The 11,135-nt window shown below is 39.4% G+C and overlaps 2 protein-coding genes across 2 annotated transcripts in view; both read right to left on the bottom strand.

Annotated features, from left to right (window-relative positions):
• The window catches only part of ddx27 (DEAD (Asp-Glu-Ala-Asp) box polypeptide 27), a 12,250-nt gene extending 5,348 nt beyond the window's left edge, over positions 1-6,902 (bottom strand). The window contains exons 1-14 of the mRNA XM_043232087.1: positions 6,607-6,902; positions 5,883-6,032; positions 5,368-5,427; positions 4,860-5,034; positions 4,735-4,784; positions 4,583-4,666; positions 3,334-3,439; positions 3,059-3,232; positions 2,001-2,151; positions 1,830-1,929; positions 767-908; positions 309-462; positions 149-230; positions 1-78 (exon numbers count right to left, since the gene is read on the bottom strand). The exon at positions 1-78 is cut by the window's left edge and continues 100 nt beyond it. Coding sequence (XP_043088022.1) covers positions 1-78; positions 149-230; positions 309-462; positions 767-908; positions 1,830-1,929; positions 2,001-2,151; positions 3,059-3,232; positions 3,334-3,439; positions 4,583-4,666; positions 4,735-4,784; positions 4,860-5,034; positions 5,368-5,427; positions 5,883-6,032; positions 6,607-6,693 — 1,593 coding nt within the window. The 5' untranslated portion in view covers positions 6,694-6,902. The remainder of the gene's footprint in view (positions 79-148; positions 231-308; positions 463-766; positions 909-1,829; positions 1,930-2,000; positions 2,152-3,058; positions 3,233-3,333; positions 3,440-4,582; positions 4,667-4,734; positions 4,785-4,859; positions 5,035-5,367; positions 5,428-5,882; positions 6,033-6,606) is intronic.
• Positions 6,903-7,728: 826 nt separating this feature from the next.
• On the bottom strand, positions 7,729-11,006 carry snrpb (small nuclear ribonucleoprotein polypeptides B and B1). Its single transcript, XM_043232064.1, has 7 exons — positions 10,872-11,006; positions 9,974-10,125; positions 9,736-9,847; positions 9,511-9,663; positions 8,734-8,866; positions 8,503-8,628; positions 7,729-7,917 (listed from the first exon to the last, which is right to left on the bottom strand). The coding sequence occupies exons 1-7, from the start codon at positions 10,872-10,874 to the stop codon at positions 7,880-7,882; spliced, it is 717 nt and encodes a 238-aa protein (XP_043087999.1). The 5' UTR covers positions 10,875-11,006; the 3' UTR covers positions 7,729-7,879.
• Between the last annotated feature and the right edge of the window lie 129 nt (positions 11,007-11,135).

Here is an 11,135-nt window from a genome sequence, read left to right as displayed (position 1 = left end):
CACCTTCCCGGCTCGAGCTGTCCGGCCCACTCTGTGCACGTAATGCTTGACGGTGTTGGGCATGGTGAAGTTTATCACCTGCGGACACGCACGCATTCAGACGCCGTCCCCCGACGCGGATATCAGCGGCGGACTCGCGAGAACTCACCGTTTTGACTCCCTCGATGTCCAGACCTCTGGCGGCCACGTCCGTAGCCACCAGAACGTCGATCTGCTCGTCCTTGAAGCGCCTGAAACACACGGACGTCTCCTTTCAAGCGGCAGCTCAACGAAGCGGGATATTTGTGGGTTTTCCGTACGACACTCACTTCAGACTCTCCAACCTCTGCGTCTGAGACAGGTTCCCGTGAAGCTCGCCGACCTTTAACCCCATCAGGCCCAGCAGGATGTGCATGCGGTGAGCCTGCTTCTTCGTCTGAGTGAAGAGCATCACGTGATCCTGAAACGTTCTGGTCAGGAGAGCTGCGGGCAACCACAGAATGAGACTAAACGCAAAAAAAAACATCTCCACTGAGCTAGACAGCACTGTTTCACGTCGTAGGCTGACTTTGACGAGTCTTGAAAACAGCGGGAAGCCAAATAGTTCGTTTTCGGTATCATTCTCGTTCAACAAGACTAAATGCTTTTACAAACACACATCGGCTGCATCGTGAGTGAGCGTCGGTCGAGTCTTTGGTGTGGTTCACAAGTGACTTACTTGAAATCAGTCACAACACCCTAAGTAGACAGCAGACCAGTAAGGAGGCCACTCATTAGGGCACCTTACCTGCGACAATAGCCTCTCTGTCTCCTTCTTTATTGGGTCTGATCCTCACAAACTCTTGTCTGAGATACGGCGCCACATCTGTGTTACTGTTCACAAAGATCCTCACCGGCTGCTTCAGAGACACAGACGCCAGATCCTTCACCTGAAGACAAAGATCCAAACACGAACAGATATAGACAGTTACAGCCCAAAATAACATTATATATATATATATATAGCACACTCATATGAGAGCTAATACAATGTTTGGTCTATAAGCTGCAGTGTGCAAACATTGTTAATTAATAATAATACATGTGCAAGTGTTTGGAACTAAATTATTTATGTGGGGAAACAAGACTATTTCAATCGTTTTTGTTATTTATATTTACATTTTATGTATTTATGCATTTTAATGGTTTGTAAATGGTGCATTTGCGTATTATTAATGTATATATTTATGTTTTTGATATGCGTTTAATTTATTTTAATACAGTTATTGATATCTGTCTGTTAATCTATCTATCTGTTATATATTTACAGGGGCATCCATTTTTGTTGCTGTTTGAAAAATACATTTTTTAAAGATACTTATGGGGAATCAAGATCATCTCAATCGTTTTTTTGTCAGCAATAAAGTGCATTTATGAACTGCATTTAATTTTATTTTAGTTTTATGTATTTATTGTATGCATTTTACAAATTTAAATATATATATATATATATATATATATATATATATATATATATATATATATATATATATATATATATATATATATATATATGGGTTTTTAGTTTTTTTATTTGTAAAATGCATATTTGTATATATATGCTTTAATGGTTCACTTTTACTCTTATTATTACTGGCACCAGTGGGTTACACTTTATTTTAAGGTGCCCGTTACAGTGTAAATATAGTTTTAAGTAATATTAATTAACTACATGTACTTACTACAAGGTTAGGGTTAAGATTAGGGTGCATGTAATTATGCGTAGGCACACGTGTGTAACAAGGACATCAACACTGCGTACAGAAAGCATCCATCAACACAGACTGAAGTGAAGTGGAATCAAGCATCACCTCCTCGCTCATGGTGGCTGAGAACAGCATGGTCTGTCTCTGATAGGAGCACATCCTGATGATCTCCTTCATCTGCTCCTCGAAGTACTCGTCCAGCATCCTGAGCAGAAAACACACGTCAAAATCAGCAGCCAAACCCCTCAGCTGTGGCTCCAGGAGTCCGTCCCTCACCGGTCGGCCTCGTCCAAGATGAGGATCTCGATCTGACTGAGCTCAAACGAGGGCGTGTTGTGGAGATGGTCGATCAGGCGTCCCGGTGTGGCGATCAAGATGTCCGGACCCGCTCTCAGCGCCGCCTCCTGAGACTTCAGGTCCAGTCCGCCTGACAGACACATCACAAACAAGCAGACTGCTATATCCACGGCTGCAGGACTTCTTTTAACACGTGAAAGAGAGATTTAAAGCAACAGAGCCGCTCTCAACCTGTGCTGTTATTCTTAAGTATTAAAATTAGGGCAAAAACTAAAAGTTGAAATAAAACAACTTATTTAATTTATTTGTCAATCATTTATTTTACGTTTTTAATCTAATAAGTAGAAGTACTAAAATCACCAAACCAAAAACTAAAATAAAAGATGAAATAAAACAGAAATTATGTATAAATAAAACACTTCATAAAATTAGCAAATAGAATTGCTAAAAGGAAAAATATATAAGAAGAAAAAAAAAAAAAAAAAAATATTATATATATATATATATATATATATATATATATATATATAAAAATAGCAAATAGAATTGCTAAAAAGAAAAGAATTGCTAAAAAGAAAATATATATATATAAAAAAATTATATATATATATAAATAAAATAAAAAGACAAAAACATATTTACTAATACTTTAGAAACAAAATAATTTGTTAAACAAAAAAAATGTAAAATCAGAAAGTTAATGCAATAAAATGCCAAGAGTGCATAACCGTATTTCTACAATAAAAAAAAAACGAAATACTAAAACAAAAAATATTTAGAAAATAAATTATATGTACATTAAAGTAACTTGAGGCTATCACTGAAAATCAGCAATAATCATTTTCATTTTGATTACATTACATACATATCAGTGCAAAACGATCACAAATTAAAAAAGGATTCACGCCAATATTGCGCAAAACTTTTCCAATATTAGTGTTATTAAATTATTATACGCAATATATAAATACGCAATTAAAAAAAGCACGATTTTAAATTAAATTGCATGAGAGATGCTGAAGCAGCGCGTCTCGTACCCACGGCCAGGCAGGTGCTGATGGTGGTGAACTGAGCCAGCTGACGGGCGACGCTGTGCACCTGGATGCCCAGCTCTCTGGTCGGCACCAGAACCAGCACACGGGTCACCTGCGTCTCCCTCGGCTTGTAGATCAGACGCTCCAGGACGGGCAGCATGAAGGCCGCCGTCTTACCTGAGACACACACACAGAGAGAGAGAGAGGAGGCATGGAAACGGCTCGCACTCATCCTCGCTCGCTAACAGAAGCAGCCGCTCGTATTCGGCGCGTCTCACCGGTGCCGGTCGCTGCGCACGCACACACGTCTTTTCCCAGCAGCCCCACGGGAACGCAGGCTTTCTGGATGGGAGTGGGCTGCTTAAAGCCCATCGTGGTGATGGCCTGAACAGACACACGGAAAACAGAAGACCCAGCTTACAAGGGCTCATTCACACCACATGCACGTGTTTTTAATTTAAAGAAAATGTCGCTGTAATTAAAGCACTTGTACAAGCTACAGTCATACTTTACACTGCAGCATGAAAAACTATCAGCAATTATTGAGAACCATTAGAAAATAAAACTGCTGCATATACATTAAAGCTACATTTTATGAAAGAGGATCGGAACGCTATAAATATGTGTTCATCAGTATTTTGTAATGTTTGCTCATCAAGGCTGCATTATTTTAACAAAGTAAAATTAACGGCTTAAAATAGCAATTTTCTATTGTTAAATGGGATGGATGGGAATTTTTTAGCGTCATTACTCCAGTCTTCGGTGTCACATGATCCTTGAGAAATCATTTCAACAACATTTATTGGAAAATTAATTTATATTACATTATAAATAAAGCGTTTAGTAACAAATGCTTAATAAAAGTAAAATACTTGACTCAAAAAAACACATATAATAATAATAATAATAATAATATCCTAAGTATTATTAATAAACTAAAAATACACACACACATACATACATATATATACACACACATGCACATATATATACACACACATATATATACATATATATGTGTGTGTGTGTGTATATGTGTATATATGTATGTGTGTGTGTGTGTGTGTGTGTGTGTATATATATATATACACACACACACACACACACACACACACACACACATATGTGTGTGTGTGTGTGTGTGTGTGTGTGTATATATATATATATACACACACACACATACATATATATACATATATATATATATATATATATATATATATATATATATATATATATATATATATATATAAATATATATGTGTGTGTGTGTGTGTAGAAGAAAAAAAATCCACACTCAAAAGCACAGAATTAAAATGGTATGCAAAACATGAAATGACTGCAATATGATTTCAAAACACAAGTAACAATGTATTATTATGATGCCAAATTTATAAAAAATAAACAATTAAAGGAATAAAGTAGCTAAATTAAACCAGCAGCAGTAGAGCCAAGTCAGCATCTATTTTAATGGCAAAAACTATTTGAAATAAATGTATAGATAAAGACAAACATCGTCAGACTCACCTTCAGTAAAGGTCTGGACAGATTCATGTCCTGGAAGGTCAGGTTCTCATCAAACCGCGAGGCGTCTTCAAAGAACTCTTCGGGCTGAAAGAGAGACGCAGATCTATGAGAACGAGTCGAGATCACGAACGACAGAAAGCCTCCACACTCACAGCTTCGGCTGCTTTCCTCTTGCCTTTCTTCTGTTTTTCTCTCAAAGTGTCTGAAAGAAAAGAAAGAGAAGATCAGTCACGGAGAAGAAGAATAAAGAGCGCTCTGATGGACCGTCGACACACACCTGCTTTTTTGAGCACCTTCTCATCTCCTGATGAGAACTCGTCTTCATCCACCTCTTCGTCCTCTTCATCATCTCCATCCTCCTCCTCCTCCGTCTCAGCCTCTTCATCCTCTTCGCCGTTTTCTGGTTTAGACGCCGAAGCTTCCGTTTTCTTGCTTTCTTTTTGAGTTTTTTCCTGCAAACGCATCAGAAACACAACCATAAACTAAATTAAAATGAACTTATGAAGCTTTGGAGCATTTCTGCTTCTCATCTCATCAAGGCTGCAATTATTAGACCGTATTTATTTATTTTTTTTAAATTCAGAATCGCTGCTTTCTATGTAAATATATCTCATAACGCACTTTATTACCATGATCAAAGCTGAATTATTAACATCATCAGTGTCACAAGATCCATTCAAGACACATCCGAAAACATTTCTAACGTTTTTTAAAAAAAGCATATCCGTTATTTGATCAAAAACACAACGAACAGTAACATTGTGAAATATTATTGCGACGTTTACCTCAATCTTGCGCTTTTTACGCACTTTCTCGATCTTTTCATCCAAAGTAGTAGGTGCTTTCTGGAAAAGCATGAAGAGAGAAGATGATTATTCTACATCAGGCCTTATATACACACAATATTGATGACCACGGTCATTTTTTGGAGATGCAATGCATTGCCTATTACATTTACGTCAAATAAAACTAAAAAGTATCAGCAGATACGGCCTTGCTTCGGGATCTGCGTCTCTGATGCTGAATAGGGATCGTGTTTTCCAGCAATAGCGTGCGCCCTTACTTTTCAGAGAAACTCTATAGATGGAAAAAGTTTGTGCATTTGTGTTTCTCTACATGTAAGAAAACGTGCATTTCGATTTCGAATATTTCGCCGCTTAACTTTCATGATCGAAATATAAGCCGAGAATGACATGTCTGTTATCAAGTGTTTATATAACGCTTGTGCATTCAGTGGCATAAAATGGTCTCAAAGTGACAACGAGATTGCATTTATCCGTTGTTATTTAGAGTCCCTCACCCTCTTCTTGAGCTGCGCCATCACGTCCGCCATGGCCCAGTCCTCGCTGTAAAGTCCATCTCGCTCGCCGAACTCAAAATCTGCGCTGAAGTCTCCGGCGCCTCGGCCCTTCAGAGCGCGCTTCTCCTTGCTCAACACGATGGGCTGCTCCTGACCACACACAGAGATCTTCATTAAAACCGCTCAACGTGTCCAAAACGCCACGGTCCATTTTCTACAGCGGACCTGCCCAAAACACTCAAACAAGAAGGCACGCAAACAGCTGGGGTCCCAAAAAAGGTTAGAAATGGTATGCGAAACGTGAAATTATTGCAATTGCATTCAAAAACAACACTCAAAACACTGCGTTACTGTAATTTACCATTAGATGATATGGTATTATGCACGTTTAAACGTGGTATTAACACAGTATGAGGCTCAAAACACTGTAGTGATATTATATATCAACAGAACACAATGGTTTTGTTGAAGTGCATCAAAGAAGCGTGGTATTAACGCAGCAGTGCCAGTGCACATACTTAAATAACGTGGTATTACCACGCTGCACGTCAAAAAAACGTGCTTTTACCATAGTGTGAGGATCAAAACAGAGCATTACCGTAAAACGACGTAACTTACCGTTTTAAGTTTCACGTGGAAGCACGCTATTAGCATTAAACTTTCTCAAACACTGCGGGACCACAATTTAGTATAAAAAATTAATTTAAAAAATTAATTAACTTACGGCTTCATCGTCGGACTCCGAGTCCGGATCCTCGGGAACTTCATCATTATCATCGATAGTTCTGATCAGATCCAGATCTGCAAACATCTTCGTGCTGCACTCACAGAACTAACTCTACACACTCCTTATTAAAACAGGCGACGCTATATAGAAAGATGTATTCTTATATACTATACATTTACAAATGTATCTACATAAGGCAGATATTTACAGTTTAATAAAGCATAAATATATGATTGTGTCCGTGTGACACGCTAGCAGCGACAGACGCTCTGGTACACACGTGTGTTCTGGAGGCGGCGGATGTGCGTCATTCGATCGCGACGCGTGATCAGCAGGGGCCTCGGGAGCGCGCACTGACACCTAGCGGCGCGGAGGACGAGACGTTTCTTAAAGGAACAGTTCACCCAAAAACCTCACCATTCATCGATTTCAGAAGGACAAAAAAATTAAAATTCATACAGGTTTGGAACTACTAGAGGGCAAAGAAACGACAGCTTTCATTCTTGGGTGAACTACTCCTTGAATATCACAAATCACAAAAAAAAAATATATATATATACACACACTTACCCCCCTCAAACCAAATTTTAAAAATCTAGTAAAACCATGAAGTGCTCAAAAAAAAAAAAAAAAAAAAAAAAAAAAAAAAAAAAAAAAAAATAAGTTGAAAATAAGTTTGTTACTTTTGAAATGCAAGCACTTAGCATCAGTAATTGTATAAAAACTCATCTGAGCATTTGCGTTCACAAAAGCACATATGAAGAACATTTTAACTCTAAATGGCTGAACTTTGAATACAAAAGGTGTATGCAATAAAGTTAACTAAAGAACTTCTAAAACAAAAACACCTCTGAAAATTAGGAATAGATAGCTCGATTGTGGTTTTATTTAATATGAAGACTTAATGTGGAGCTCATTGCATCACTATACACTAATCTAAAATGAAAATACAAGCACCATTTTTAAAAGTTAAAGCTGAACGCATAATTCCCTGAAACGTTCACAAATGTTTGATCCATTTACTCGCATTGCACCAGAATAAAACATCAAGTCGGTACAAGTTTCATTTTTAAATCAGTGGGACTGGAATCAGCTAAAAGTAAAAACACAGGAGTCATATTAAAACATAACTGTCAATGACACTTTATTAAAAAAAAAAAAAAAATTTAAGTACAAAAAAACAAAAACAAACTATACAAGAACTTTCCCAGCCAAACGTCCCCATACAAGGAAAAGATGGGTTTCAGACGTCTCCGTCGAGAGTGGAGCTTCAAGGTCTGGGAGGACGCATGCCTGGAGGAGGAGGACCTGGAACAAAGGACATTAAACACCAGATTAGAACAAGTACAGCCGTCACAGCTGAATCTAGAGCATCAAGAGACGAGGAGAGAGAGAAAAAACACTGCAATGTTAAGACAGAGCAGCTCACTCGTGAGAGTCAAAATATACAGAGAAAATGCATCACTGAAGGGAACTGACTGTCTTAAGAGATTAGATGGCAATGCAAAAAAAAACCTGAATATTGTAACGCCTAATAAAATCTACTAAAAGTAAAAAGGCACAACTAAACCGCTTAAACTTCACAGTAAATAAGTGCATCACAACAGCCTCTCTATGCCATTTGTCAGCGTAAATGTACATATGATTAACATTAAATGGTTGAACTTAATACCAAGAAAAAAAGTAACCTAAAATGTGTTTTTTTTTTATTTTGTAAAATAATCGGCTCGAATGTGGTTTTATTTTTCCACACAACCCTATGCTTCATGCAAGCGTCAATGAATTTAAAAACATTTTTGGTAATAAATTATGAACAAACAAGAAAAACTATTAAAACATAAATCAAGCAAATACTACTAGACAAAAAAAGTTAAGCTGATCACAATCCCATACCTCTCAGTCCGGGAGGCGGCGGTCTCATGCCAGGAGGAGGCATCCCCATCGGAGCGCCGCGGCCGGGCGGCATCCCCATCGGCGGGCCCATGGGCGGCCTCATGCCCGGAGGAGGACCCATCATACCTGCGGCAGAGAGAGACGTGAGCTCGAGGACCAACACCAACAGAGTCTGAGCTCAGCGTGATCCTGCTCCCGCTCGAGCAGACGGACGCAGACCGAGACGCTCACCTGGAGGAGGTGCTCCTCGGCCCATCGGAGGAGGAGGACCGCCGCGGCCCGGAGGATACTGTGTGGGAGCTCCGGCTATACTGGCACCTACGGCAGCGGCCGCGACCGTGCCCCGGCCCTGAGGGGTCATGACCTGAGAGAGAGAGAGCATACTTTATACAAGAGAAAGACGTCGCCGCTTACATTCAAAAGGCAAACCAGGAAATGAATTAAACGGGTATTAAAAGCTATAAAAAAAAAAAAAAAAAAAAAAAAAAAAAAAGTGTAATTATTTTTGCCACGTCATCATGTAAAGCTCTCACGTGAATAAATATAAAGTGTGTGTATTATAATATTAAAAAAAACAGTTGCCTAGCACCATTTAAAATCTTTTGCACAGAAGATCCCCACGTCTTTCACAGACCTGACCTCCATACCCCCTTTGACAACCTGATCATATTTATAAACACACAAACACTACAATAACAATAAATACAATTATGTTTTTCCTTGCATGTTTGTATGGCATTTGTTAATGTACAAAGTGATAAAGTAAACCAGTGAAACACCTAGGGGGGGGGAAATAAATTCAATACAGGCTTGTTTACCACTCGTGTAAATATTAATAAACATTCATACCTATAAAAAAAAAAATCTGTGAAGTGCAAGTTATTGCATGCATTTAACAAGAACGACATTAAATAGTCGGGTCAAAAACCTCAACCAACGACCCAGAACTAAACGGCAAAAACAAAGCAGTCTCATAAAACGTTCAAATACGAAACGCAAGTTACGTACCTGCTGTGACGGGCCCCCGACTCCCCTCACGGGGCCGGCGAGTCCGGCAGGGGCCTGCGCCATCGGGGCTCCGGCGGGGACGCCTCGACCGGCGGCCCTCCCGACCCCCGGGCCCCCAGCGACTCCCGCCAGCGGCACTCGGGCGATGCCGGTCTAAAAAACAAACAGCACGTCACTCTCAGCGTTCACGACAAGCACCGCTCACCGGACTCGGAGCACACTCACGTCTTTAGGAGGAGGCCCTTCCACCGTCATGGAGACCAGATTCTCTCCTCGCAGCAGAACCAGACCCAGGACCCTCTTCTCCTCTCGCTCCGGCTGCTTCGAGTTCTTGGGTCTGAGGACGACACGGACAGACAGAATGATGCGTGCACTTTTATCGGTTTATGATTGTTCTCATTTTTAAGTGTCTGCTATATGACTGACACCAAGCTCTAACGACATCTCAGAGGGAGAAACTGACTTGATCTTTCTGAACTCGTCGCAGTCGCACAGGATGAGGTTCATGTGTTTGTCGAACGCTTTGAACGTGCCGATGAAGATTCTCCCGTCCTGAAGGATACAGCGCATCCGGAAGTCAATGTGCTGCAACATCTTACTGCTCTTACCGACCGTCTGGAAGATGAGCAAAGGGGAGAAAAATTAAACAAACAAGACTTAAGATACAGATGCATAATATATGAACATTGGCCAACAGATGCTGGTAGCGAACGGGACTTTTATTTTAAAATTTGCTCCATTCAAGATATAAGAGTTCATTTTAATAAAAAAAAAATTAATAATAATATATATATATACTTCAAAGAGAAAAAGTTAACTTGGATATCTAAAATCTGCAGGTTTATTATATTAGCATTCACCATGACGGAAATGCTCCGTGAGCAAAATAAAAGTCTTCTTCCTGATCGCGCTGCAGTTAAACAAGCTTATTCTTCCTCACTGAAGCAGAGGGAGAACTGCATCAACAACAGACGTACTTCTAAAAGTGTGCTGCAAAAACATTTATGCGTTTGCACGATTATGTACAATAAAAGTTTTCAAATCAACTTTTTTGCTACGAGAGCAAACGAACGCCGTCCACCATTAGCGCTCATTCACTCATTCATTCTACAAACTGGATTTTAGAGAAAGATTCCCGCAGTTTGTTTGAGAAACGTTTCAGTAACAAGCTGCAATTTCCAATGCGTTTTAAATCCCCCGTTTTGTTTGTTTCGGCTTAGAAAACCGCAAGCTGTTGTGTTCTACGTATCAACAACGCAGCGATAACGTAAACCGTTTTAATCCAAAATCTACACTAAACTGCAGAAATATTAAGACATCCGTTTAATCGCACGTTAATAAATCAAATAACGAAATCTTACCATGATTGCTGTTCGGATGGTTCCGATTAATATCGGATTCTACCAAACAAGTTTTAAAAATTGACCCGCGAACCGCCGCTGAGTCCTTTAATGGAGGCGAAGCGGAAAAGAGTGCGGTGTGACAAGGAGTCCGACCGGAAACACGGAACAAGATTTAAACGGTCCGCTTCCTTCTACTGCGTCTGTGCGATTTTTTTTATTTTTTTACAAATAAATAAATCAGTACTTTTATTCAAATAAAAAAGCAAAAGCATACTAATATAT

This window comes from Puntigrus tetrazona, unplaced genomic scaffold, assembly GCF_018831695.1.
Source record: "Puntigrus tetrazona isolate hp1 unplaced genomic scaffold, ASM1883169v1 S000000513, whole genome shotgun sequence".
NCBI classification, from domain to species: Eukaryota; Metazoa; Chordata; class Actinopteri; order Cypriniformes; family Cyprinidae; genus Puntigrus; species Puntigrus tetrazona.
This window is presented reverse-complemented; position numbering and strand designations above follow the sequence as displayed.